A 25,992-nucleotide genomic window follows, 5' to 3' on the forward strand; every position below is an offset into this window, starting at 1 on the left:
AGCACCGGTGTTCGACCAATCAGAGGTCGGGACCCCGTGACCGCCGCTTAACACCGGTCGAGGGTAGAGTTGCCGCAGCGCCAGGGTGACTGCAGAGTGACGCTGGCGCTGGCTACCCAGCGTGACCACTTTAGTCACTGCAGAGCCCCGCTGCAGTACGCTGGGGTACGCTGCAGTGGTGCTGGCATAACCCACGGGATGTCATGCGAGATTTTTCCGCGTGCGTGACCTAACGCGTCGACGCGTCTTTGGGGATGCACGGCCATAACCCTGGGCTCGCTACTCCACACTTTTCGCCGCTTTTCTTTCATTTTCTCTGCACTCGTGTATATAAACTGTATGCACCCACTTTTACTCCTCTGTACTACCACACCCCAACGGGACATGCGACGCATCTGCACTTGCGGCAAGCCCGGACCCCGCTGTACGTGCCCAGCGGAAGAACGAATACCCCATGGATCACCCTTCCAAAGCCCGTACCGAGGCGCACCGCCATACGTCCATGCCCAGCCTATTCAACACCCGTTCCACCCTCCTCCCATGATGCATCTGGCTCCTGTCCCGGCACCACCGCAAGGCTATCCACCCCAGACACCAGACCGCCCTGGCCAATGGTCCTACCCTCACGTGCCGGGCCATGGTATGATACCGGCACATTATGTTCCTCAGCATCACCCCTCCATCTATGCAAACCCCACACGCGCAAACCCTCACTCGCCGCAAGTAAGCGATAGGCCTCCACTGGCGGACCAGACGTCGAATGCTACAAATACACCCGTGTCAGACAAGTCGAGGAAACGGAAAAAGGCTGCATCAGATGATGCAGCCAAGGGTCGGTCTTCGAAGCGGTCGAGGACCAAAGGGGGCACCGGAACGACCAATGGAGTAACGGACGAGCTTCAAACTGCTCAACTAACAGGTGTTGGGCCGTCAGCAGCAGCTCCCCAGACTGACACAACAGTGAACAGTAGTCCGGCGGTCAGCCGCTCCTACGGTTCTCTAATCAGGAAGAAGAAAGAGATCCCGAGTACCACAGCAACTGATGTCTGGTATTTCGTGCGCAATCTCGACGTCAGGGAGAGACCAGATCAGTTGCCGCGGGAGGATGAAGAAAGGAGTACGGAGAAGCCAAAGGGCCCCTTTGTGGGCTGCCGACTATGTTCATTTCCGTGAGTGCTTATGAGTTTCTACAACATATGTAAGTAAACTAAATAACCTACAGGGACAAATGGCAAACCTGGAAGAATGCCCGCAGGATCGGTGATACAATACGAGAGCACCTCAAGCGAAAACATTTCGATGACTGGAGTAAGGAAGTCGTGCGGAAAAGGTTGAAAGGCTGGCAGAAGCTATGCACCGAGAACTCGGACCTTTCAGACCTTGATAACTCCAATGACCGGCGTTGCACCATACGCAACCTGCGTGCGATGGAACCCTTCCGCTTAGAAGTATTCAATAAGCTCATGTCGCGATGGATTGTAGCAGACGACCAGGTGCGGACCATATGTTGTTGATGGTTCCTTACAGATCGGTGACGGTTGATCTCATAGTCGCTCAATGCCGTGGAATGCCCGGAGTTCCGTGAGATGATCACGTACCTCGGAGAACGACTGGAAGGCGACGTTAAACTGACCGACAACAATCTTGCCCATCGGACGCTTGTGACGAAACTCATCCTACAGATGTTCCGGGCCGAATACGAGGCGATGGCAAAAGAAATGCAGGTATGCGATCTTATAGACTACAGTTCTCACATGCAAAGTAGTAAAGAATCGACGACAGGGTGCCCTTAGCCGGATATCATTCACGGATGACGTTTGGACACGTACGAATCAGCGTAAGAAGCACGGTATCACAGGTCATTATATCACAAGGAATAGGCAGGGCCGCCTAGCTCTACGAAGCCGCCTAATTGCGTATCGGTACCTTCCTGGGTCCGAGTCGGGGGAAGCGCTCGCACAGAGCTTCTTGAAGGTTGTCAAGGATCTCGGTTTGCTGCATAAGGTAAGAAAGCTTGCGCTATCATTGGCAGACTGCGGAACTTTCAACTCATGGGCGCTGGATAGATTGGCATGATTACCTGTGACAACGCTAGTAATAATGATACCAAGATGGAACACATCGAGCTGCTATTGAAGCAGCGCGGGATACCATTTGACCGCCATGGGAATCGTATCCGGTAAGATCCCAATGCATTGTTCCGGACAACACCCTAAGTAACCTACAGAATGTAGCTGTTTCCCGCATATCGTTAACATCGCTGTCCAGACCTCCCTGAAAGTCTTAAGCCAGTCAACAGTTGTAGATCCAGATGTCGATCTTAATGAAGTAGATACGGCGCTCCTGCGAGTCTCCGAGGCCCTTAGAGACGACCCTGAATATGCCCAAGCACTGTCGCAAGACGCGGTGGCTGCTGCCCGCAGTCTTGTGGTTGCGTGTCGTGCATCTGGGCAACGTCGTGAAGACTTTCAGAAGACAATCATTAATGGGAACAACTCTCGCGACTGGGAACCGCCTCTTCCCGCGAACGAGTTACTGCGTGACGTTGACACACGCTGGTCTTCAACTTTCCTTATGATAGATCGCTTACTCGAAATGTATCCAGTAAGTCCAGTGTACTATCCTTGTCCCTCTCAATCAGCTAACATTCTCACTGCCCAGGCGGTTAATTGTTTCCTGCACCATCCCAAACAAGAGGAGATTAAGTACCACATTATTTCGAAGCCAGAGCAACGAGTCCTACTCGATATCAGAGAATACTTGCAGGTTCCGCATTCGGTGCAGGAAGTTGTGTGCTCCGATCGGACCCCGACTGTGCCGATCGTAATCCCGCTCTATGAAATGCTGCTTGCTGCGCTGCGGCGCCTGCTGGATTCACTGCCCAAAATAGCCCATGCTATTTCTGCTGCGATCTTCAAGATAGAGGAGTACGTTAAGAAAGGGAGAAGGTCACGTATCTATGCTCTGGCAATGGGTAAGTTTTATCCGGTCTGAGTGTAGCTCGAGTGATAACTCTTTCTGTAGTTATCAATCCCACCACAAAGCTCAAATGGATAGAGGAGCATTGGAAGCCAGATGAGGCTCGGGACGCTAGGGAATGGGTACTGCAAGAGGTAGGCCGGATATCTAACTGTCTGGGAAAGTCTCGCCTTCAATCCACATCTAGATGTTTAAATATCGCAAGGCCTTGCGGCCGGTACTCGACGCTGAGCAAACGAAGCAACGCCGCGCGGAGCAGAGCCAAACTCGCTCGAGCTCAGATGAAGCATCGCGCGCGCTTTCGCGCGGGTTCAGCTTTGTCAAATCGCTCGCGAAAGGTGTCCAGGGAGCCTCGACGCCATCAGCATCTTCCGCACCATCCCCGGCATCCACTTCTGGCGAAGACAATACTCCGACGGCCGAGAGCTCAGACGACACTCGTGAACTCGAGAAGCGCATGGATGCGCGAGACCGGCTAGCAGTCGAACAAGAGCTTCAGAAGTACATTGAAGCAGACCTTCTTGAGTACGATAACCCGGCCGACTTCGACCTTATCGGGTATTGGGATGTACGTATTCATTTCCGTTGCTGCTTCATCTTGTGACTCATTATGCTTCTTAGGCTCACGAAAAGGTCTTTCCGACCCTTTTTTGCGTAGCACTCGATATTCTACCCGCTCAAGCATTGTCGGTCCCATCCGAGCGCGCGTTTTCTTCCGGAAGTGACACCGATACGAAGCGCAGGAGTCGACTATCGGCGGTACTGTTCGAAGTTCTGCAGATTCTCAAAGCTATGATTCGTGAAGATCGTTTGGACTTCAGTTCGGGATGGGTGTCGAAGGTTGATGAACTGCAGTCTTCGCCGCCTGATGCAGCGGCGGCACAGATTGATGAGCTTGAAAAGCTTAACGAATTCATGGATAAGGGCCTCATGGATGACCTTATCAATGTCCTCAACAATGAAGATAACGGGTTTAATATACAGCTTTGAACGATGTATTGCAGTTTCCACCATTACCATACGTACAGTAGTTGAACCCGGTGGGCAGCGCGACGCTGCAGTATGCTGCAGTCGCGCTGCAGTGACCCAGCGTGACGGGAAGTGGCGCTGCAATGACGCTGGCGCTGGCGCTGCGGCAACTCTAGTCGAGGGAGTGGTTTCGCGGATTGCTGAAGGACCCCTGAAAATACTGATAAATGCCGGTGCGAGACTCGAAATTTCCATGTCTGGATTGTCTGAGGCTCCCCCCCTCATTTTTGTCCGGATAAAATACCGGCCTCCCGAAGGGGCCGATTTTTGTCCGGACTAATGCACCGGCGTCTGAAAAACCAGAAAAAAAGGTTTTCTTGCCTATCAACTCATGAGAACACTGTACAATGTATCAGTAATCGTACTAGGACTCGAATGCAGTCAATGAAGCGCCAGAATTCACGAAGGCCGCCCACTCCCATCAACCATCCTTCTCCCCATCCGAGTCCAGATCCTGGAGTGCGGCATTCATTTTGTCTTTATCCCAATCCAATCCTTGGGATTGAATGAAATGTCCACCTCTTCCGTGAGTTCAATGTCTGCCACGCCCTAATGTGAATCCCGCTAAGACTGCTGTACCCCATATAAACGAGCTCGAAGCGCACACGTTAAGTATTGTGGGCGTCGTCCATGCTTCCAGAGTCATGTAAAGTGGTGATGGTGTAGGGAAACTTTGACGATACAGCGTACTGATCTCAGCCACATTCAGCCACTGGACATCGGAGCCCATTGTGCTACATACTAGAAACTATATATCACAGTGCAAATAAGGGCTACACGAGGCTACGTGACAGTATACAATTACAGGTTGGGACAAACCTCAGCCATATTTGGGTTAAAATACATGTACTACAAAGGGTAAATACATTGGGCCAACTTGCCACACAGCCGTGTCCGGACTGTAACCGGCATGGTAGCTCGGTCATGACCGGTGTCCGGACTGTAAAACCGGGATGGCCGGTTCGGTCGTCCATCCTTGTCCGGATGGCGTCTGGCATGGAGGGCTCGAGACCGCGATTTTTGTCCGGACTGGCACCGGCATCTATCGGTATTTTCAGGGGTCCTATTGCTGACCTGGGCGCCCCCTGGTCCCTACTGAAATCAAGATACGCATGGAGCCACGTGGGAGATTATTAAGCGCCCAATCAGTTCCACGGCGAAGTGACTGCCACTGTCAGTGGCTAGTTCAAACTTGCACTCAACGGCACGACCTCTACTCGATGGCAGCTGAAATTTCAAACTCAGTGCAGCCTTCAGGGACCCAGCAAACGTCTGTGTCGGTGGCAGGAGTCAAACGATCGGCTTCAGCATTCGCAACTGACATCGATGCAAAGTGAGCTGGGGACGATCCTTCGAAGCCGCTATCCATGGTCTCTGACGTTACTCCTTCTGGGTTGTTAGTTATGTTGGCGTGCCTTCGAACGACAACAATTCCTGGTATTTCCCATGTCACGGCTACGACTCGGACGAAGACGATCGAATCAGCAGTGCCCAGGGCAACTGGGGATTGAAGCACACAAAGAACGCGCGGTGGATGAGACGAGGGAAAATAGTGGCATGGGGTCCGAGCATGGATGATTGGGAGGTAATGTCCTTCTACAACTCGAAACCACCACGTAGCCCAGCTGAGCCTTCGACTCTACCGCAGTCAGAAGAGCGAGCCCGGAAACGCGTCAGACATATGCTATCTGGTACCCAGCGCTCACGGTCACCTTCGCCGCCGACGTTGCCACACCTCCGTTCTCCCTCTCCGCCTCTTTGTGCACCATATCCAGCTCCGGAGAAACAACACCTCAGCTACGCGTCTTTCGTCATGGATAAAGGCGTGATCCATTCATTCCGGTCGACGCTTCTCGAAGATTTGGAGCAGGCTACGAATAATTTGATTCAAGGAGAGGGAAATATGCGGAGAGCATTGGGGAGGTTATGGCAAGCCATGAGCGAGGATCCGGACAAGCGGGAGGATGAGGCGTCATTGGTGCTCAAGCCGGAGCCACAGGATGAACCGGAAGACGAAGACCAGGACCCTCTGCAGCGGAGACTCACCAGAGCGCCTGATCTTACTCCGGCGCCACACAAGATATTCCTGATGTCCTATACGAATGGGGGGGCGCCACCCGTTTCGGACCCTTCTCATTTCGCACCGCCGGACATGCAGCTGGATAACTTGGAGAAGTCTCTTGCGTCACTACGTGAACTCTTGGATGACGGCAGGGAGTATATCGAGCGACTGGAAGAGATCAGGGAAGGGTTAGGGGAAGTAAAGAATCAGAGGAACGCGGTATGGGACATGGTCCGAGAGCGCGCGATCAAGGAGCTTCAGGACACCGCTGCAAGTATGGCTGCCTTGCAGGCTCGATGATAAAAGCTTGTACATTTGCATATCCACGGTATCGTAGCAGTCGATGCATATAATGTTTGTTAGCCGATGAAACGAGAAATCGGAGCTGCAACAAAGCATCCGGGTAGCGCCAGCTGGTTACGTATACTTCCGTCCGGGGTTGCATCTACATAGTGCCACACCTGTTTACGTTTTGGCATTATAACTCTTCGAGTTGCAGACACGACACACAACTCACTTCGCGACCTCTCATGAACTTACCTGACATTGGCTCGTTATCACTCAATGGAACAGCGTCGAAGATGCAAGGAGCACCTGCTCCGACGCTCCCGCCGGACATCGCTGAGGCGGACACGTCGGATCGGGGGATGGCAAAATTGAAGTCCTATGCGGAAGCCTTGCCCTATTCAATAGAACCTAATTCTAAAATGCAAGATATGCTAAATCTCATAATAACACGGATTGTGCAGTGTGTTGAAGCGAAGGACTACGATCCCGGATTTCTGCAATGGGAAAGCATGCTGACTTAGTGAGCTGCTCGCACACTTGGTCTCAGTTCATGAGTTTGACTTGTTCATATTCAGTTGGACTATGCTCAAATATCCCATGCCGAAGCAGAAACGAATTGCCCTTGCTAGGATATACTATCACATGTGCACTACCCCTGGCATGCCCACGCACATAGTCGCGACGTGCGCTGACGGGTTCCGGGCCTTGACCCGGTCCAAGAAGAAGATTTCCATAGAGGATCTAAGGCTCCCTTGGAAGCCCGTCTTCAAGATATTGAGCAAAGACCTATACCTTACTAGGCGTCAGTTCGAAATAACGTACGTCAGGCTCGCTACGCTCTCGTGTTCGATGACCTTGTTTAATGTGCGCTGCAGTCAGACATCATGGTATATGGGATATGTCGCAGATAATGCCCGCAGGTTCTTCCACCCAGCAGCCATTGATGAAATGCTGGCGACATTCTTGCCTAATTTCAATGGCACGAACTTGGACGTACGTCTCGATTTCCATTGCATTGGGTCTCCTCTCATATTAACTCACCAGAGCGTCCTCGCTACACAATATTATATGGTTACGTTCCTCCCTTTGACACATCCGCAATCCTACCTTCCGCTGTTATTCCGTCTATGGGAGTCTGTCAATTCGTACATGTACGATGACAGGATGCTCCAACTCTTGTCTCGCCTGGCGGAAATGCACGTAGATCCCACGGTTAGCGATCCTGCTAGGATCAATGAAATTCCAGACGACGCGAAGTCAGAAGATGAGGGCAGGCCTGACTGGCCGAAAACCGACTGCTATCCCGGCGGTCAATGGAGCGGTGTATACTCTGATGTCGGGATTTTCTCTGACCACGAGTGGAACCTGATTATGTGCAAATGCCTGGCCTCCATGGGTGCGCTCAGAGGATCGCACTTTGAATCTCTTTCAGGACACTGACAACGGTTCGTAGAGATTCCTCTTGCTGACGGTGGAGGGTCGTTGACAACAGGCCCTTCCGCCGACAAAGAGGCCGGCTTCGAAATTGGCCGGGTGCCAAAGCCAGCCTGGCGGATAGGTTTGTGCATTGTCATGCTCAACTCCAGCTCGTTACTGAGTCGAGGTACAGCATCTTTGGCGCATATCATCGTTTACTCTATGGCACCAGATAGCATGCCGTCGCCTCCATCGAACATGCCTACGCCGATGGCTACCACGCCCTTTGGCGGTTCGGGTACCGCTACTCCCCACATAAATGACGCATTCAACTTAGGAGACTACCTTTCTGCTCCGCTTGGGAGAGCAGGACGGGCCAAGTACCGGACTTATCTGGGAGGTTCCAAGGCTCTGGACTCCCTAGCGAAGCTAATCGCTTCCACCGAGAGTTTCTTCCATCCTACGAACTCCGGTTCCTGGACAGCAGATGTATGTCTTTTATTGTTGATCATCGGAATCGGATTGGCCAGCTTTTCTTCCATGAATACTCTTAAATTAAGTCGGAGCGTGATACTGATTGAATGTCCTTCTGGACGTCCAGCTAAGTGCATTCATCAAGTATATTGTCTATGACTTCAACAAACGTAAAACCTGCGGTTCTTTTGAATTATGTGAAAGCAGCTTCGACTTACTTATGATTCATCAGGCTGGCACGAAGAGCAGGACCCGGCATGCAAAACTCCCAGGGTTTGTAGGACCGGACTGACGATGAGCGACGCTTGGCTGAAATTTTCCCATTCAGAATCGAAGATTGACTCGAGACATGAAACGGGAACTTGTAAAAAGTCTGCGAACTGTGGCTCTGCTGGCCATGTTCTCGCAAGAATCAACTACGGTTTCTAATATCCAGAGTTGCTTGAAGTCAATGAGTGTTATGGAACCGGATCTCATTCTTTTCCCTATCTTGGAACGAGCAATACCATCTTTGGAGTCGCTCGTGGAGGTAAGGGAGGAGCAACGTGTGGCCACCTGTATGCTGAATAGCGTCACTAGACACAACGGACGATGGCGGTCATCAAGGCCCTCGGTGCTGTGGCGCCTGCCGTCGTTTGCCGCGACGTTTATTATCCTGGCGCGAAGCATCTAATTAATATTCTTGAGTTGCTCCTGCCTGGCATAGATTTAGTACGTCCTGTCTGCTAAGACTCGTGGGCGATCGGTTGACTTTAATTCCTATAGAATGATCCCTCGAAGACTGTAGGTTTCCTGCGTGTACAGGATTGCCTTGGCTTACATTGAGCTGTCTGCAGCTATGCACTACCGCGTTTCTCGTGGAGATATCTCAATACATCATGATAGACGACCTGACAGCATATGATGGGGATGCAGTCGACGGTATGGCGATCGACATGGAGACTCCTTCAACAAAGAAGCAGCTCCGCAGCAGGCTCTCAGAAGCCATGCCCATGCTCGATTTTCGAACGCATCATGAAAATATTGAGCCAGGTCAAGAGCGCCGATTAACTAGGGCCGAAGAGGATGCGCTCCTGAGGGACGCCACTGGAGCCTTCGCAGACTGGGTTACCAGTTTCTTGCGGAGAGTTATCCAGCTCTTTGAGAATTTACCAGACGAACGTGGCGATGGGACCGCTGCTGGAGGCACTACCGAAAGTAAATTTAAAGGCTCTTCGTTCAGGTCTTCAATCGCTAACAGCATCTGCCATACAGTCCAGATTATCGATGCAGTCGCTGGAGCCTGCAGCCAAATCTGCGTACATTTGTCCGAGCCATTATATGATCTGGTGCTTAATCTCGTATACGACTACGCCACAACCAATGTTCGGGCGAACGCTGTGCGCGCCATACATCAGCTGGTGGAATGCATTGCAAATGCCAATCCGGAGAAGACTCTTGCTAGATTCTTGCCTTTCTGCTCACGGAACATCCGTGCCGAGTTGGAAGGGGGTGCGAGTTCCATTCGCACAACTTCCACAGCGTCTACCTCTCTTCCCTCTGATGCAACGTTGCATTGGAGTATGTCTCGTCTAATATCTCTCATCGGATTCAGGCGCTTACCATCATTGGTAGATTTGGCTATCTTGAGAGGAGCTATGTACAAGTACGCCTACGTCACTCTTACCCGTGTTTGGACCACGACCTGACCCTATGCGCCCTCTCGGTAGCGATGGAAGGGCTGTTAGTGGAGAGCTGACTCAGAGTATGTCTTGATTCTGACATATTTTATCCAGGTTGTCAAGTACAAGGAAGAGCTTCTATCTCTGTTGAGCCTGCTGCATGACAAGACATTGGCCAAGCGCGGTTTCTCTTGGAGTGGCAAGCTACTATCCAGCATTCTTCTTACTTTGACGCACACGTACCCACTGGAGAACCGGTTCGTGAATCCTGACGAATGGGAAAGTGAAGGTGGGCCGTCAGTACAAGAGCATAGACACGAAGATGAAGCGGGTTTTGCAGATTTCCGCGCCAATCATATCCGGTATTGGGGTAAACTGTACAAACCGGAAGAGGTGAAGATCTCCTGGCATGTTCCCAGTGCGGAGGAGATCGACTTCGCCCTCGAGATCTTCAAAGATCTCGTCGAACCAACGTTGGATCAATTATACAGGCTTCTGGATAAAGGTACGTTATACCTCGCTTGTCCGAAGGCTTATTCTCACGGTGATTAATGAAGATGTATCCCGAGATGCCATATGGCGCAACGATTTCTGCCGGTTGGTTTCAATGCGTTTCGGAGGAAACTGTGACATTTACTAAAGTTGCACTCCAGACATTTGACGTTCGTGCGCGATGCGTTCTCAGGAATTCCTACCTTGGTAAAGGAGTATATCTCCTCAGAGGAAATACGTCATGCCATGGAGACTAGTGACATTCTGTACGTTTCTCAGACGGGATCCGTGAATCAGTCTTTGAGCCAACGCGACAGGAACGAAATCCCGGAAATGATAGCTACAGTCGAAGCGCTAGAGTGTGGCTTCCCACTTTCCGATCCACAGGATGAAAGGTATCAGTATATATCCACCTTGCGTCGCCGCTACGGAGAATTCCTGCATTTTGCTTCTATTTCGTTGTTAAAGCAAGGCGAGGAGAATACGTTGGATGCTGTGCATATGCTAGTAAGTTATATGGCTCGTGAAAGCGGAACGGCTGTATTCACTGACGTTCAGATCCGCTCGATACGAACTTACATGCTTGAGTATGGCGATAACCGGGATAGGTATGTCTGGGCGAAACTGGAGTCGTCAAGCAGATACTCACAGACCATCCTAGTTACTACATACAGAGCGACCAGTACAATACTGAACGAAGCGTAACGCGCCAGTATGCTGGTCAAAAGATCTGGCCTCGAGCGGTTTTCGTTCGTCGGGCTAGGTCAATACTTTGAGTGCATCGGCAGATGGGTCTCCGCTGAAACCTTGATTAGGCTTTACCATTCTGCTCGGCTGCGGTGGAACTCGATTGAGAGACGGCGAGGGCTTTTGGAGGACTCCCTCATTGACGATGTGTTGCAATGGGCTATGTGGCACTATGCTATAGGTAGGCGCCGCGGTCATGTATGTGAGAGATCTACTGACAGATAATTTTGCAGTTAGAGAGTAAGCTGTATCGATTTCGTTTGACGGGTCTAACTCATATACCTCAGATCCGCACAGTCTTTGCTCGAATCCCTGTCTACTGTGCGTTGAATCAGTCGTAAGTCGAATATAGCGGCTCACCGATTGCGGAAGGTATACGATGGACTGCGTCGTCGCTGCTTGCCAACTTTATATAAAGCTTTGGACCCGGGTACCGAAGACGACCGGATGAAAGGTGCCCTGTGGACCCTGACTTCTAGTATCTTCGGTGCGCAGTTGATAGGTCATATACCTAGTGCTGATCGTTGACGGGGTGTCCACAGTCAAGTACGCCGTATCAGGTCAGCTCCTAATGCGGTCTTGAATATTCCATGCGCTGATAAATTTCCAGAACCCACTCTGGCTAACCAGTTCATCTCCAAAGTTTTTGCATGTCAGCACAATGAAAAGGTCGGTCAATATTTACGGCGTTGGTGACTTTATGAGTGACCTCTGCAATAGCCTTCAGTTCAAAATCGTGTAGCTGCTTTGCTTGATGGCTGTAGGTCCCATCATGATCTCGCCTATACTCTGCCTCCTGACGTGCTGTGAAGGTCTGAACAGTTTTGTCGAGCCATGCTTCCTCATTTACAGGATTGAAAATAAGGCGCTCGATCGGGCTTTGCGACAACTGGAAGGTATTCTTCCCTCTCACGGCCAAAACGACAGTCTAGTGTCTCGTTGTAAGGACAAAAGAGTTGAGCGCATACGAATGGCAAATAAGGCCATCGAGGCCACGGTATATTACATTGGCACTATAGACGGCATGATCGGTTGATAACACATGAACAGACTGACGCAATCCTGAAAATCGCTGCCTCTACGAAAACCCATTGGAAATATGCAATCGTAGCCATCAGGTGCCTGCGGACCCTCATACGCCGGGATTTACCACTATCTCCCGCCATCGCAGGCTATTTCATGCAGAAGACCCATGACGCTCATCCCTCTATAGTACGTGATTGTCGGGTTTCCCAGGTCCCAGTGCTGACAACTTGCATTCTAACAGCGCTATGTACGTATGCGTTTCCTTCAGCAGGATCGACCTTTAACCTTTAACTCTCATATAGTATGCGCAAAGAGCCTTGATGAAGGTCTCGCGGTACATCAAGCTTCGCACATACCACCATGATGTAGTAGATCTGGTTCTAGAACAGAACCATCACCCGTTAAGACGGATTGTCAAGATCAATTCTCCTTCGCATGCATTTACCCAAGACTTCCTCAAGAACTTTAGGAAACCTGTGGATCGTGAGCTGGCTATGCGGGAACCGTGTGTGATAATTACTCGCCTTCGTTCAACGTAGTCTGACTGTTCTTCAGATTACTGTGCGATAAGGCAGCCACTGGGTGGCTAGCCTGGGGCGAGACCATGGACTTTTTTTTGTTACCGCCCACTGATGGTGCGACGCAGCAGTGGGAACCAGATAGCGCAGCTGCTATTGCCGCGATCCGCGACATTGCGAAAGACATGACGTACTGGAAGAAACTTACAGGTCATTTTTCTTCGGAGAACCATAATGAGACAATTTCGCAAGACCACGTCTCTTGTGTAAAGTCTATCTGTAAGTCTGATTCTTCATGCTCTCTCTTTGGGATATATCAGCGGACTTCTTCCGTAGTCCAACTCCTGGGAGATGAACCCTTAGACGCCATGAGACCCGTATTGGAGGATCTCATCAAGGACTCCGATAAAAACAAGCAACGTGGCGCCGCCGAATTATTGGCCGGTCTCTTTGGAGGTGAGTGAGTCTCATGGATTTATAATAAGGTTCTCTCCATCAGTGACCTGCAGGATCGAAGCACTGGCCTGGAAAGATTCAGCAACGAGTCTGGGACTGGTTTCAGCCGCGAATCAGCATGATATTCGGGCAGAGCGTCAAAACTGACACAATGCTCATCTGGACGTCATTCCTTGAAGTGAGTCATTTCGCCTTCGCGAAAGGGCCCAAGGCTGACGATCCAAAAAAGTACGTATTCTATAATAAGGACCCTCGTCGAGTGCAGCCATTGGTCGATTATCTCGTCGACGAGTTCCGCCTGATCGATTATAATGGCGAATCGTCCTTCGACGCAGTGAAGACTTTCTGTTTCTTCCGGGCGTTCTATGAAGAGTTGAACTGGAAATTCTGGCCTTGGACGGAAGATATCCTGCGGCAATGTTGGCCTCAGATAAGCAGCGAACACGATGATGTCAGTGTCAGAGTTAAAATATCCCGACAATTGACTGACCTAATGCACGTTAGGTTCGCGCGTATATTGCTGAGTACCTGTCTTTCTGCGATCGAGTCCAGGTAACGCAGAAAAGTCTGGCATGTAGGAAGGGAGCTCATATTGCACGTAGTGGCAACCGCGGGGCTCCATGCCCACAGCGGAAGTTGTGGTCCGAGAAAGTCGAACTGCGCCTCTCGAGCAGGATGTGATAGGTTCTCGAGGCTATTTCCATAGAGAGCACGTTTCGGAGCTAGTGAAGAAGTTCAAGATATGGCGAGAACAACGTCTCCCTGGTGTTCGAGCTTTCCAATCGACCTACGATAGGTGAGACCAAATCTATTTTTCACTCTACTTGGTCTAACGCCCGTCCAGAGTCGGCGTCACAGTATGCAAGTGGCTCTGGCACTTGATACATGACACCCATGCCATGCCAGTCTTTGATTATATCTTACCACTCATGGTAATGTTTGCAACCCTTCTTCAGACAAGAGTATGCTGACCTGAATATTTGTAGCCGGAGTTGTTCCGCTTCACTGAGCGTGCGTACAAAAGATGTCCCGCATGCGGACGTTTGACTAACTCACACACACATCCAAGTTCATGATAATGACGAGCTCTCTTCGCGGGCTAGCATATTGCTTGTCCGAATGTGCGGGGTGACTCCGCCGCTTTCCCTCGTGAATGCCGTCCTAGATGCCATCTTCGATGCGATTCAGAATTCTCCCGTGGGTATTTATATCTCCTTCGCTGGCTTGCGATTGACAAGTCGGTAGTCATGGAGAGTCCGTTTGAAAGCAATACCTCTAGTACAAGGTTTGTCACCTCGTGCTCTCCGCGGCTCTTTCTGACTGTGTTCTAGTGTTTTACTTTCGCCAGATGCCGGTAATTAGTGAGATTAAGCTTGTGGAGATACTTGAGGTGTGTCCGTTGTGTAGTGTAAGAACATCGCGTCTATGAACTCGCAACATAACTAGGTGGTATGCAAGTGTCTAGACGATGATGTCATTGAAGTAAGAGAAATGGCGGCCACGTAGGTCTTTCGAGGATAGTACATGTGTATCTGCTGACGCCCGCCAGAACACTCTCGGGTATCCTACGTCTTTCCCCTCGTCGGAGCATACTTACTTTGAAAGTGAGCACGATTCGTGACTGACATGTGCCAACACCAACTAACCTGACTTAATGCAGGATCGTTTCGTCCGATCCCTCAAGGCCGCTTATTTACCCGATCGTAAGGCTCCAACGTACAACCGTGCACTTCGCCAGCGCCACGCCGCGATCCTCGGCATCTGTGCGCTAGTGGATAGTTATCCATACACAGTCGAACGATGGATGCCCGAGCTTATCACGAGCGTACTAGCAGAACACAACTATGATCCTGTACGTTGGACGTGCCTTCTTTGTGAATATTCCTCACTGAATGTTACTTGCCCTTGGTAAGATACCAATTTCTACGACGGTCAGCAAATGCGCCAGTAATTTCAAGAAGACCCACCAAGATACTTGGCATGAAGACTCTAAGCGGTTCGATGAAGAACAGCTGGCGAGCCTATCAACATTGTTGACCGGTTCCTCGTATTGTACGTCCCTTTCGATACGTATTGACCATATTCCTCATTACTGACGGACGGTTCTTACAAGATGCTTGATTTGGTACCGAACGTAATGCATAGTTGATGTTATCCAGTTGCATTATCATAATCCGTAATACTGTAATAATGCCCCTCTCCGCCGAGACCGTGACTGGAAACGTCGACGACGTCTAGGCCAATATAGCAAGAATTAAACCCCAAAGATTTGAGATACACAAGAAGCTAGCTGTAGCCCATGAAGGCAGTCCTCAACCCGAAGAAAATGAGACAAGGTAAGACATTTAGACTCGTAAAGGAGGTATTTCAGTGTGCGAAGACGTCCGTGGCGGAGCGGAGGTCGGTGTCAAAGGAAGATGGCCTGCTTCCGGGTCGGCAACTGCGAGGCCCGCATCTGTAAGTTCCCTGCCGTCCGCCGTCCCCTTCCTCGCGCCAGCGTCGGGTACTGTGTCAATTGGACGGTTGTTCTGTCCGGAGCGAACGCGATTATTCGACGTCTCCTCGCTATGCGGGGAGAATATTGGGTGGACTGAATAACCAAAAGAGAATGCGGGACAAATCTCACCGAATTTCCGCAATCAAGTCGTCGATGGCGTACCACGCGACAGACGAATACGCTATGCCTCTCCACCAACCGGCCAGGTCCGCCGGGGCAATGTAGGCATGTGCGTGCAGGTGATCCGTAACGGGTATTTTGTTGTCTTTGAACGGCGAGGTAATGAATCCTATACGAAAGGCGGACTGGTCTGTCTGGAGCGGAGTTGATGAGCTGCCGACTGAAGGGTGGTATGCTGGGGAGGCTGGGGTGGATAGAGAGGACAGGAGTTTCTTTCCAAGGAGCTTGACGTGGGAGAGCAATGGGAGGTCACTTGAGGACTGTCATAGCAGCATTTTAGCGTCCTGAGCACAGACGCAGTGTCTGTCATCATTGAACACCTACTAGGGTGTACAGTGATGGCACATGCAAGCTAATCGCAGGTTAGACAGAGGTGGAAGTGACGTGAATGCAAATCGCACTTGAACACTATGACGATGTGGCCCTTGCTGGACACAGGGTTCGCCTTTTCTCTATAGCACGTGAAGTTGTCGTCTCGCCAGAGCACCTCTGGCTGCGTCGACCCAGCTTGAAAGACCGGGGAACGGGGAGAGTTCGGAAGAGCCTCCGCGGCAGACGCGACTATGCCGCACATTGGGCATCCAGCCTTCGGGGGAAATGCCATGTCAAAGGCTATATGGGCGGTTTCCAGTGGGTAATTATGGATTCGCCCGAGGTTGACCAAAATACCAGCAGAACGCTCTGGTGCCGCATGCGTAGCCTGGACACCAAGCTCTTTGGGAAGCCACATGATTACGTCATGCTGCTTTGTCGGGCAGGTTCAGTGGTTCGGCGACCAGCAGGCTATGGCGAGCTCACAGACACACTCTTTGCACACTAAGGAGGCCGTCATAGACCTCTTCGACCATTTCAGAGAGGAGCTCGACGAACAGAATGATAGGCGAGAAAGGTTGATAAAGGTAGCATGCGCTAGGCAATTGTCTAGCTTCACAACGTCTGACATCGGTGTTGGCAGTCAAGTCGTGATATTACCAACCTATCCAAGAGATGTATATTCCTACTACATCGTGTAGCGACGGAGGACACCAAGGAAGATCTCGAAACCCGTGCTCTTCGTGCAGCTAAACAAGGGTGGGGTAAATTGCGGGACATCCAGCGAATATTCGCGTCCATGAAATGTGAACTCGAGGGTGACCTCTACTGGCGGCACCAGAAGAGTGTCTCGCCGGGACTACAAGAATATATTGAAGCCTTGAGTTTTGCTCACTACCTAGAGCATGAAACCTTGATTTCGTACCAAGCTGTCCAGCAGACATTGTGCGATGAAGCTGGCACACCGGTACGTGTGTTTCATCTGCTCAAAGATTGCCACGTCGAGATAATGAAGTAATGAGTCGCAGTACTTTCCGTTGACCATATCAGACTATCTGCTCGGCTTATCCGACCTGACCGGAGAGCTCATGAGATACGCAATCTCAGCTATCAGTCGCAAGGGCGGCCGAGCAAAGGCAAGCGATATATGCGCCTTTGTCCGTCATTGCAAAGCAGGTAAGTCATAGCATAAATTTTACACGTATCCATATCTCATTCCTGTCTCACTCAGACTTCGAAGGCATGTGCCCGAGGGTCCGGGGCCTATCAAAAAAGCAATCCGTCACGAACCAATCTCTACAGAAGATTGAAGATGGTGTGCTACCCTATTCCCTGTAATTTTTAATTGCTTGCACTGAAGACTTGACGCGCATATAGCCGCCTACACCATCGCCGTCCGGAGCTCAGAGTACGATCTGCCGTCGGACATCCTGGACGACATTGTAGCACGGTCCATCTCCGGGTATGACAATAGCCACTCCAATTACGACAGGAAACCAGAACGTTGGAGGGACAGGGACGGTAGCGGAGACGAAGACGAGTACTACTGAAGACGAGTCACACGCCAGCTTTCACTTGTGTTGTCTACCTGAGGTGCATGTACGATTCGTAGGCCAGCTTGTAGCACTATGCGGATGTTTTATCATCCCCCCCCCCACGCCATCGTCGGCCAGCAATCAAAGGGGTAAAAATGACTTTATTCGAATACACGTGTGAGTTTAGTGGGGTTACAGGTCTATGCGGTATTCATGCCCGGCTACAATGTTCGTGCTAGAGAGACATCAAGAGGTCGTACAGAGAAACAGACATATCGCACAGCGTGTCTTCTTCGTGATATTCGTGACAGTGAAAGAACAAAGAACAAAGAAATCAAATCAATGCTCAACGCTCACCGAGACGACCAACCTTCCCCCGTGCTGACCACCGTCTATCGTAGCCAGGGATAAATGGTCGGAGCCAGGGACGACGTCGAGAACAAGTTGGGCGGGTTTCCCGCTGAGCTCAACGCGTAGCTGGTCGAGACTCCGCGCAGGACCAATGATGAACTTGGTATCACCTCCAGGGACATCCGCGATGAGCACGGGCAGTGGGTTTTGAAGGATGCTGCTGGGCAGTTCATCATCCGCCCTGTCCTCCAAGTTGATGATATGGTCGGTGGAAGGGCGAGGAGATATAAGAGGAGTGTCGACCTCCGCAACAGACGAAGGACTGGGAGAAATATTAGCACCTTTATCTCCCTTTTCCCCATGGCTGTCATCGACCAACGAAGGCTCGTCTTCCTCATAGTCGTCGGCAACAGACGGCTCTTCCTCCAGTACCGGTCGTTCATCGGAGCCATCCGCCTCGTCCTCACCAGCTCTGCTCTCGCTGGGATGGACCCGAGGACCGAAAACGCGCATGAAACCAAAGATGAACCAGAGGATGTTCCTGAAAAACCAGAAGCTAGCCTGCAAAACCACGTCGAGGTAGCGTTTAAACACAGACTGGACCGGTGTCTGTCTATAAACACGCGCAACAGTCAAGGGCACCGATCGCATAGGACTCTCCTCTTCGGTGTTCTCCTCGCTGTCTTCGATGACAGACTCAACCGGTTCACTAAAGGACACTTTCTTGACATGTTCGGGACGTACAGGAGGAGGGGACGCCTTGGTAGCGCGGTAAATGGGAGGAGACGGCGGAGGGGTAGGAAGTCGGTGAACAGGCTCAGGAGAGATGCACACAAACGAGTGAGGAGTGACGACAGCCGCCTCCCAAGCCTGTCCGCTGCGCGCGTCATCCAATCTACTAACAGGTGCCACAACAAATTGTCCGCCCGTGTATTTGTCCACGACAAACGTAATCTGCGCTTTCTCCGACGATTCCTCCGAGGAAAGGGAGAGCCAGCGGCAGGCCCGCGACGCATGGGAGAATACGCACGCCCTTTTGCGATTGGCCTCTGGCAGAAGATCATAGAGGGTGCCAATCGGGAGAACGACCTCGGTTGTCGCTGCAATCGGTGAGAATGGGATGATAGACACGTACAGCGGCTGTGCTCCCGCTGCAGAAGCAAAGATGGTTTGGCCAGAAGCTAAGTCAAAGCGTACCAAACGGATGCCGATGCCCGAGGATGACGCGAGGGCCTCTTCTGTAGCGCGGTGCGATGCCGGCGACGTCCAGATGCGCAGTGAACTGGGGTGGGGTGAGCTGTACTGGACTACACCTGCAGACGAGATGGAAATGGAAGAACCAGGGGAACCACCCAGGATGACGGACGAAGGACATATGATCGAGTCAGTCTTAGGGCGCGGCGTGAGGAAGAGCGTTGACGAGTTGACAGGGTTGTCACCCAGTGCGTGTGGGAGGATGCGCCTATGTATTCAGTGAATAAGCAACTCGTATCAGCAAGGAAGACTAGCAAAGTCAACTCACCCTTCTCCGCCGACAGCCCAGCAAAACCAGTCGAAGTCCCTTGACAGCTCAACAACTTCTACATCATCCGCAGGCGTTTCAGCGTGCCAGAGATGTACACCCTCGTTTTCAGTCGTCCAACCTTTACGAAGGTTGAATCTCGGATCGCGACGTTCTAGCACGAGACTACCATTGCGGCCGTACTCTCCCAACCACCTGATCTCCCCCGAGGGGAATACCAAGCGATAGGTGTAGGAGAATTGAGCACGAACGTAAGGCAGGCGCGCAGTCAGTTTGAGATGCAAAGCGCCGTGCGTCTTAGCCGCCGCTTCGCCCTGGCTCGGTACATCGGAACGTGGCAAAAGAGAGAAAGTGTCCGAGCCCCGGGAAGCGTCTTCCGACGAGTGCTCGAACGCGAGAGCGCCCCATTCTCCTGGGGCACTACCTTCAACTGGGATGTCGCTCCAGACTTCGACCCGTATCCGCTCCTGCTTGGCGTGTGCGCGATCCTCCTCGGAGTCGAACGATGCTCGGAACAGCAACTGGACCTCCTCAGCATCGTCGGCGACCGGCACAACCGTCGTCTGGCCGAGAGCAGGTGTGAACGAGACGCGCATCCTGGCCTGCAGTCAGCGGTATCTTCGCAGCGGGGTGGTCGTCGCAGTAGAGACTGGGCGCCTCTTGAACCAAGTCCGGGCAGGAGGCTGTTATTCTCGGATCCGCCACGAGTTGCACGGCATCAATTGTGAAGAGACGGTATATTCCACAGATGGGAAGCCCATTGATATCCATTGGCAAATATCCTACAATCTTGGAGCTCTGGCCACTCCTCGATGCATACACGTTTCTAGCGACTTCAATTCTCTGCCGTCGAACAGCCTAGTACAGGCACAACTCGTCTAAGGTTTCAGGAGTTATTGGACCTTCTGCGTCTATTGCTCCGGCGTCTTCTGCCTGTTCCTCGACCCCCGCCGGTCCCATCGCTTCTGGGCCGACTACCTCCGCGCTGCCTTCCTGCGTTTCCTGATAGAGCGCGGGAGATCGCATCTTGCACCATCTCCGCCACATGCCAATGGCTCTCCACTTCATTTGACTCCTCTTCCCCTGCTCCGTCTTCGTGATAGGATTCGTCGTCATCTTCGTCGTCCGGAACAATGAAATCCCCGTCATCCCCATCGGCCAGACCAATGAACGGCACAGGCTGCATGAATAGTCTGGTGGAAGACGTGGTTTTCGGCTTCTCCGCTCTTTTCACGGCGTCTCGTTTCCATTTCCTGAGGATCAGCGATTATTGGCGGCAACATTGACACGGCGATTAAAGGGACGTACTCCTTTCTCTCATGCCAATCCCTGTACTTGGACCCACCGGCAAGCCAATCCGTATCGCCGCTCACGACAAGAGCATTGATATGCTTTTCGACCATGCTATCTAAGGTGAAGTTCGGAATCATGGGCATGTCACCAGACAGCGCAGCCCGACAGACCGCGCAAGTCGGGTGTCTTCTCTTAATGAATTGGCAGACGTTAGCGCACTTCGTTAAGACTTCCGTTATCAAACGGAACTCACGTTCTTGGATATCCACGCCCACCCACATTCCCCGCAGAAACAATGCCCACAAGGGTTTCCGACGTGCGCTGCCGCAAATAAATCGCAGCATCTGACAGCCCGCCTTATCAGCGTTACTTGACAAGAGTTCTTCTACGAGGACATACATTGGGCAAGTGATCTCATCTGTGAATGACTCAAGAATGTCACGAATACTAGTTTCTGACTTCTCCTTGCCCTTCCCTTTCTTGGGGCTCGACGGTGGCGGAGTTGATTCTTTTCTGCGTTTCTTTGGCGGGGAGTATTGCAAGGCTTCTGTGATCGATTCTAGGCCTTCAAATAATGTATGAGCGGGGATACCAGTGGCCCCGAGGACCGGCCAGGTTTGACAGAGGGCTACTCACGAGATCGCTTCTTTGACCGTATACTCGCATTGGCGCCACCGCCGTTATTTGGAGGTTGCTCTATCCAAAGTTGAGCTCTATACTATCCATGTAGAATCGCAGTAGCTACCGCCAAAGAACCGCGAAACGTTTCTTGTTGCCGCAGATGACGTCGAAGGGCCCACATTTACTGTCGAGGGGCCGACATCTGCTGTGGAAGGGCCTGCATTTACTATGCAGATTGGAGCACATGTCAGACTACGACCCATACAGTAATGGATAGGGTCGTACTGCTCGTAATCGGTCCCTCAGCAGGATTTGCATGAACAGCGCTTGCAACTGGTGTTCAATCCATCCGATTAACTCAGTCCAATAACGCGTCGATCAACCTGCAGAGCACATACCCTTGCCCCTTCGAAAGATCACCTGCTGCTCCAGCGCATCAACCTCGGCCAGAAGCGTTGCATCGAGGTCATCGCTAAAGTAATCCGACGAACGCTGGCTAGATGGCGATGACGGTTGGACGGCGTCTTCTGTGTTCACCGCGACACCCTGGCCTGTAGTTTTTTCATTAGACACGACCTGCTGATGTTCGTGATGTTGATTTTCGTCGATAGGTTGTGCGTTCAGCTCCGGGATAGTACTCCAATCAAAGCCTGCGAAAGGATCCGGTAGGCTGTCGAACTCGTCGTCAGAGGTTGATCCAGACATTCTGCTCTATGTACTCTTAATCAGAATCAAAGTTACAGTCGATAAATGGCCAGAAGTGGATGATACGCAGGCCACAGTGCCTAGACGTTCGTGTAGGTCAAGAAGAACAGCAGACCGCCTTGCCACAACCCCGCAACTCCGATCGCGTCACATGCACGTGATCTTGCTGAGGTAACTGCATTGCCTTCCTTTTCAGGCCGATGTGGCTGCTGCGATGGGCCTTTCGCTCCTTGCTTTCTGCTCCTTCGCTGAGAGCGGCCCTCCCAAATGTCACTTACTAACTTCTGTTAACGTACAACCTTTTTAAACGACCTCTTGTTTACTGGGACTTATCATCCAGCGAGGACAGAAACATGGTGCGTTCCCGTTCCTCGATCGAGAGCTTTAAAGGGCTCCGGTGGATATCCCAACAACGTCAACTTGCTCCCCCTCTATGTAGCTTCTCTGCTCGTTAGCTTTGCTGTCCAATCTTTCACCCCTCACATTATATATTATTACATCAGAATCCATGCGGAGCCTCTGAGATTAAAGTACGCGTTGATCCGTCCTCTTGGGGCAGCCACGCCACAGTGGTTTCTGCACACTGTAATTGTCTGATACGCGGTGGTCGCACAGCGTCATATCTCTGTACTTGGTATAACATCGCACATTCATCAGAGGCTACATACACTGCAGTAAGTTGACACATATACATACGTATTCCGTGATACATTAGACATAGCCTGTGCTCTGCGTTCTCGAATTTAGTGTGGATGGTGCCCGCCTCGAACGGCCATTAGATTCATGATACACACGGCTACCTCGATGCTAATTACAACGCTTATTTTAAGGTCTAGTACAACATCAGCAGACCTGGGTCTGAAGGATTCCACACTAGTTAGGATACAGTTTCGATACAATGGTAAATGGGACGACATAAACAATGAGGACTCGATAAGCAAAGACGGCGAAGCAAACATACTACGTCGGATAGGAGTAAATAACCTGAGCGATCCACAATCACATAACCCAATATTCACGCCGCTAGCGTACCCATGGTTGGCGTGGCAGGGACGGGTGTTGGCCGGCTGGGCCATTCTTCGCGAGGTTCACATTCCCTCCTGGATTGATTTCTCTCTAGGGGTGCCTCGTCCGTCTCCTTCTTAGTACGCAGAGGACCCTTCCCGCCAGAAAGCAGCGATCCGATGGCCATGGACCCTCGTGATCGCGGGGAGCGTTCGGCGGCATCACTATGCGAGGACGAATATGGGGAAGGCGGCAGGTCGGGTAGTGAGTCAAGCTGCTGCGACTGCGGGGAGCGTGAAGTCCGCGAGCTGCGTGCACGCTTGCGCGGCCGTTCGGATGCCATGGAGGTGGCTTCCCTGATTCCCGGGAGATTAGACGGGTTCAATCTATTCGGTTCACCGTTGCACCGCGAGGGTCCCCGCTCGTGCAGTGGCGGCGAGGCGGAGGGCATTGGTGGAGGGAAGTGATAATTTTCCAGCGGGTACGGGTGCGTCGGCGCCCCTGCTAGACTAGATGCGCGGTACATTTCCAACATCGTCCGTTGAAGGGTTGCAACAGCGGCGAGACGCTATCCGGGGCGAATTGACCGATGAAAATCAAGTGATAGCACTCCGGGCAAGATGACTAACCTGGTCCTCGGCGCTCTTGGCATTGAGCATGGCGAGGAGCATTTCTCGGTCGCCGTCGCCCCTGGCGTTGTATGCACCAAGTATTTCTCGCAGACTGGGTGGGGGAAGCTATTTACAGCCCTATGAGCCAAGGGGTAACGTTAGATGACAGAATGTATTGCACCTGTTCCGCCACCCTCCAGCTCGCGGCAAGTAAAGCCTTCATGGCAGGATCTGGATGCTGGGTATTCGGATACGGCGGGAACGGGTGGGACTCAGGGAAGGGGTAGGAGGCGGACGCCATTGCGCGGATGGACGGCAAACAAGTGGAGAGAGGAAAAGCTGGAGGCTGGGCTGGGGCGCCATGGCAGGGCTTTTGAGCACAAGCCAAGTCCAAGTTGCTATCTTTAAACCACTGCAGGTACCACAATAATAGAACGCCAAGACAATCCTCTGCGACGCTTCGGACTGGCCCGTTACATAACTCCGCTTTAAACTTAGATCTTCCGCTCTAGTCTTCCACTTGGCCTGTCTCGTATTCGCCATATTAGTTTATTTAATTAGACAACTAGTATTAGATGCATCAGGTCATGTTCCGTAGTCCGGGCGGTCTGCGTCTGCAAATTTTGCTGAGCACGCAGCTGTGCCTAATCGCAGCAGGTATTTTAGTCCCCAGAGGCTGTATTTTTGTGCAATAACCACAGTATCACGACGCATATCAGCTTGGCATCAAGTCAGGAATAGTCCCCATTCGACAGTTCTTATGGCCACGTATTGAAATATCCCTTGCCTTCCTCTCACAAACGCCCAGGGCCTCTATTAATATCCACTCTGTGTAGGCCATCTTGTGCTATTATGTGTCTATAAACGCGAATAGCAAGACAGATGTCCGATAGACGCTTCCGCGCTGCCAGTGGACGCAGGCGCCTGCCCACGTTGTTTCCATCCGGTCTAGCAGCCGGACAAGCTGTACGGACCTGACTCATCGACTTCGCCAACTATCCTCGAGAGTCGGAGTCGAGACTTCTTCTTAGCCGGACTGACAGGCAAGTCTCTCGGATCCATCGGCCAATCAGGAGCAAGATCATTGCAACTTCGGTGGCTGACAGCGTGTGGCACGGCTTTACAGTCAACCTCGAGTTGTGGCACGCTCAGGCGTATTGAGCATTCGATGGCTGAGCAGGAACAGATAGCACCAGCGACGGGGACACAGCACAAGTCGAAGAGCCCAGCGCCTCCACCGCTCCCTCCTTACTCGTGGCAGGAAAAGAGCGACAATTGCAGACTGCTTTACATTCGAGATCATGAACAGGCGGATCTGGAGTGCTCAAGGGTCACAAAAGGCCCCCTGGGCTTTGATCTCGAATGGAAACCGACGTACGTTACCGGCGAGCCGGAGAATAAAGTAGCTGTAGTCCAGCTTGCCAACGCAGATCGCATTCTGCTACTACAGATTAGTGCCATGTCCAGTAAGTGGGATATTAGTACACTCTGTCCTGACATTCAGCTGTTACCACTTTCCTAGAGTTTCCAGATAAATTGCGTGACCTACTAGGCAATCCCGACATCGTCAAAGCTGGCGTCGGTATTCAATGTACGTTTCGGAAATTAGCGGGTGCTTCTGTCTAACGCCATCCGTCTCGTAGATGATTGCAAGAAATTGTATCAAGACCACGGGGTCTGCCTCCGTAACTGTGTGGACTTATCGTGCCTTGCACGATCGGCGGATAATGCTCGCTGGAAAGGAAAATACAGCCAGCCTATTGGCCTGGCGAGGCTAGTAGCTGTCTACGAGGAGTTAGAACTACCCAAGGGCAGAGTACAGCGGAGCAATTGGGAGCGGCCACTGAATGTGAAGCAACAAGATTGTGCGGCTTATTTCATCCATCCGCTGATAACCGATTTTCACTGATGAAGACATCGTTCATCTCCTCAGACGCGGCTAATGACGCTCACTCCGGGTTCATCATCTACACAAAATTAATTGCCATGGCTGAACTCGTACAGCCGAAGCCCCTCCCGTTATATTACACGTTTGACGTATCAGAGGGCCTCTTAGTTGATACCTCAGGTCAACCTTGGTCGCCGATGAATCCAAACTACGATCCCGGTCCGCCTCCGCCTCCAAAAGAGAAAAAGGAAAGGAAGCCAAGAGCAGAGGGAGAACAAGCAGAAGGCAGCCATGATGCAAACGAGGCTGGCCGAGTACCAAAGT

At 51.6% G+C, this 25,992-nt stretch overlaps 9 protein-coding genes across 9 annotated transcripts; 6 read left to right on the forward strand and 3 right to left on the reverse strand.

Annotated features, from left to right (window-relative positions):
* Nucleotides 1-1,965: 1,965 nt before the first annotated feature.
* GLOTRDRAFT_30409 (uncharacterized protein) lies at nt 1,966-3,969 on the forward strand (the record flags this gene model as incomplete). The annotated part of the gene is made up of 7 exons (XM_007862008.1): nt 1,966-2,004; nt 2,067-2,179; nt 2,367-2,604; nt 2,662-2,974; nt 3,025-3,113; nt 3,167-3,547; nt 3,601-3,969. Coding segments are annotated over 7 exons (1,542 nt in total), but the record flags the coding sequence as incomplete, so codon positions are not given.
* Nucleotides 3,970-5,196: 1,227 nt separating this feature from the next.
* On the forward strand, nt 5,197-6,507 carry GLOTRDRAFT_53595 (uncharacterized protein). Its single transcript, XM_007862213.1, has 3 exons — nt 5,197-5,341; nt 5,410-5,593; nt 5,657-6,507. The coding sequence occupies exons 1-3, from the start codon at nt 5,229-5,231 to the stop codon at nt 6,368-6,370; spliced, it is 1,011 nt and encodes a 336-aa protein (XP_007860404.1). The 5' UTR covers nt 5,197-5,228; the 3' UTR covers nt 6,371-6,507.
* Nucleotides 6,508-6,600: 93 nt separating this feature from the next.
* GLOTRDRAFT_135553 (uncharacterized protein) lies at nt 6,601-16,368 on the forward strand (the record flags this gene model as incomplete). The annotated part of the gene is made up of 51 exons (XM_007863059.1): nt 6,601-6,878; nt 6,934-7,176; nt 7,234-7,351; nt 7,403-7,754; nt 7,812-7,916; nt 7,968-8,263; nt 8,376-8,418; nt 8,481-8,521; nt 8,577-8,777; nt 8,828-8,959; nt 9,014-9,031; nt 9,085-9,445; nt 9,503-9,808; nt 9,863-9,893; nt 9,958-9,970; nt 10,024-10,414; nt 10,467-10,506; nt 10,563-10,667; nt 10,719-10,908; nt 10,960-11,009; nt 11,063-11,164; nt 11,217-11,329; nt 11,382-11,388; nt 11,436-11,469; nt 11,521-11,635; nt 11,691-11,708; nt 11,759-11,817; nt 11,869-11,908; nt 11,961-12,145; nt 12,199-12,360; nt 12,416-12,421; nt 12,477-12,679; nt 12,730-12,971; nt 13,029-13,148; nt 13,202-13,326; nt 13,378-13,599; nt 13,653-13,700; nt 13,751-13,944; nt 13,993-14,080; nt 14,135-14,159; nt 14,218-14,345; nt 14,394-14,433; nt 14,480-14,538; nt 14,595-14,650; nt 14,698-14,752; nt 14,809-15,000; nt 15,062-15,200; nt 15,262-15,713; nt 15,775-16,085; nt 16,150-16,177; nt 16,227-16,368. The coding sequence occupies 48 exons, from the start codon at nt 6,601-6,603 to the stop codon at nt 15,267-15,269; spliced, it is 6,099 nt and encodes a 2,032-aa protein (XP_007861250.1). The 3' UTR covers nt 15,270-15,713; nt 15,775-16,085; nt 16,150-16,177; nt 16,227-16,368.
* Nucleotides 15,494-16,429, reverse strand: GLOTRDRAFT_102660 (uncharacterized protein; the record flags this gene model as incomplete). Its single annotated transcript, XM_007863060.1, has 4 exons — nt 15,494-15,713; nt 15,775-16,085; nt 16,150-16,177; nt 16,227-16,429. 4 exons carry the CDS (start codon nt 16,427-16,429, stop codon nt 15,494-15,496), a joined length of 762 nt encoding a protein of 253 aa, XP_007861251.1.
* A 181-nt stretch (nt 16,430-16,610) lies between these two features.
* Nucleotides 16,611-17,687, forward strand: GLOTRDRAFT_124710 (Translin; the record flags this gene model as incomplete). Its single annotated transcript, XM_007863061.1, has 5 exons — nt 16,611-16,724; nt 16,781-17,104; nt 17,166-17,313; nt 17,369-17,452; nt 17,515-17,687. 5 exons carry the CDS (start codon nt 16,611-16,613, stop codon nt 17,685-17,687), a joined length of 843 nt encoding a protein of 280 aa, XP_007861252.1.
* Nucleotides 16,615-19,789, forward strand: GLOTRDRAFT_53607 (uncharacterized protein). Its single transcript, XM_007862214.1, has 6 exons — nt 16,615-16,724; nt 16,781-17,104; nt 17,166-17,313; nt 17,369-17,452; nt 17,515-19,485; nt 19,546-19,789. Exon 5 carries the CDS (start codon nt 18,285-18,287, stop codon nt 19,134-19,136), a length of 852 nt encoding a protein of 283 aa, XP_007860405.1. The 5' UTR covers nt 16,615-16,724; nt 16,781-17,104; nt 17,166-17,313; nt 17,369-17,452; nt 17,515-18,284; the 3' UTR covers nt 19,137-19,485; nt 19,546-19,789.
* Nucleotides 19,790-20,690: 901 nt separating this feature from the next.
* GLOTRDRAFT_30008 (uncharacterized protein) lies at nt 20,691-21,181 on the reverse strand (the record flags this gene model as incomplete). The annotated part of the gene is made up of 2 exons (XM_007861973.1): nt 20,691-21,029; nt 21,092-21,181. Coding segments are annotated over 2 exons (429 nt in total), but the record flags the coding sequence as incomplete, so codon positions are not given.
* A 1,719-nt stretch (nt 21,182-22,900) lies between these two features.
* GLOTRDRAFT_109240 (uncharacterized protein) lies at nt 22,901-24,028 on the reverse strand. Its single transcript, XM_007863062.1, has 3 exons — nt 23,962-24,028; nt 23,799-23,906; nt 22,901-23,737 (listed from the first exon to the last, which is right to left on the reverse strand). The coding sequence occupies exons 1-3, from the start codon at nt 24,001-24,003 to the stop codon at nt 23,180-23,182; spliced, it is 708 nt and encodes a 235-aa protein (XP_007861253.1). The 5' UTR covers nt 24,004-24,028; the 3' UTR covers nt 22,901-23,179.
* Nucleotides 24,029-25,005: 977 nt separating this feature from the next.
* GLOTRDRAFT_26623 (ribonuclease H-like protein) lies at nt 25,006-25,949 on the forward strand (the record flags this gene model as incomplete). The annotated part of the gene is made up of 4 exons (XM_007861945.1): nt 25,006-25,246; nt 25,303-25,371; nt 25,424-25,645; nt 25,714-25,949. Coding segments are annotated over 4 exons (768 nt in total), but the record flags the coding sequence as incomplete, so codon positions are not given.
* Between the last annotated feature and the right edge of the window lie 43 nt (nt 25,950-25,992).

The sequence above is a fragment of the Gloeophyllum trabeum genome, assembly GCF_000344685.1.
Source record: "Gloeophyllum trabeum ATCC 11539 unplaced genomic scaffold GLOTRscaffold_00001, whole genome shotgun sequence".
In the NCBI taxonomy this organism is placed as follows: domain Eukaryota; kingdom Fungi; phylum Basidiomycota; class Agaricomycetes; order Gloeophyllales; family Gloeophyllaceae; genus Gloeophyllum; species Gloeophyllum trabeum.

What these genes read in the sequence shown, in the direction of transcription:
- GLOTRDRAFT_109240 (XM_007863062.1), bottom strand. Translation starts at nt 24,003, where the DNA reads ATGAAGGCTTTACTTGCCGCGAGCTGGAGGGTGGCGGAACAG. An exon ending in GCTGGAGGGTGGCGGAACAG is followed by an intron (nt 23,907 to 23,961) that starts GTGCAATACATT and finishes GGCTGTAAATAG; the next exon opens with CTTCCCCCACCCAGTCTGCG. An exon ending in CCAAGAGCGCCGAGGACCAG is followed by an intron (nt 23,738 to 23,798) that starts GTTAGTCATCTT and finishes CGCCCCGGATAG; the next exon opens with CGTCTCGCCGCTGTTGCAAC.
- GLOTRDRAFT_53607 (XM_007862214.1), top strand. Translation starts at nt 18,285, where the DNA reads ATGGTCGGTGGAAGGGCGAGGAGATATAAGAGGAGTGTCGACCTCCGC.
- GLOTRDRAFT_53595 (XM_007862213.1), top strand. Translation starts at nt 5,229, where the DNA reads ATGGCAGCTGAAATTTCAAACTCAGTGCAGCCTTCAGGGACCCAGCAA. An exon ending in GCAACTGACATCGATGCAAA is followed by an intron (nt 5,342 to 5,409) that starts GTGAGCTGGGGA and finishes CTGGGTTGTTAG; the next exon opens with TTATGTTGGCGTGCCTTCGA. An exon ending in CGAGCATGGATGATTGGGAG is followed by an intron (nt 5,594 to 5,656) that starts GTAATGTCCTTC and finishes ACTCTACCGCAG; the next exon opens with TCAGAAGAGCGAGCCCGGAA.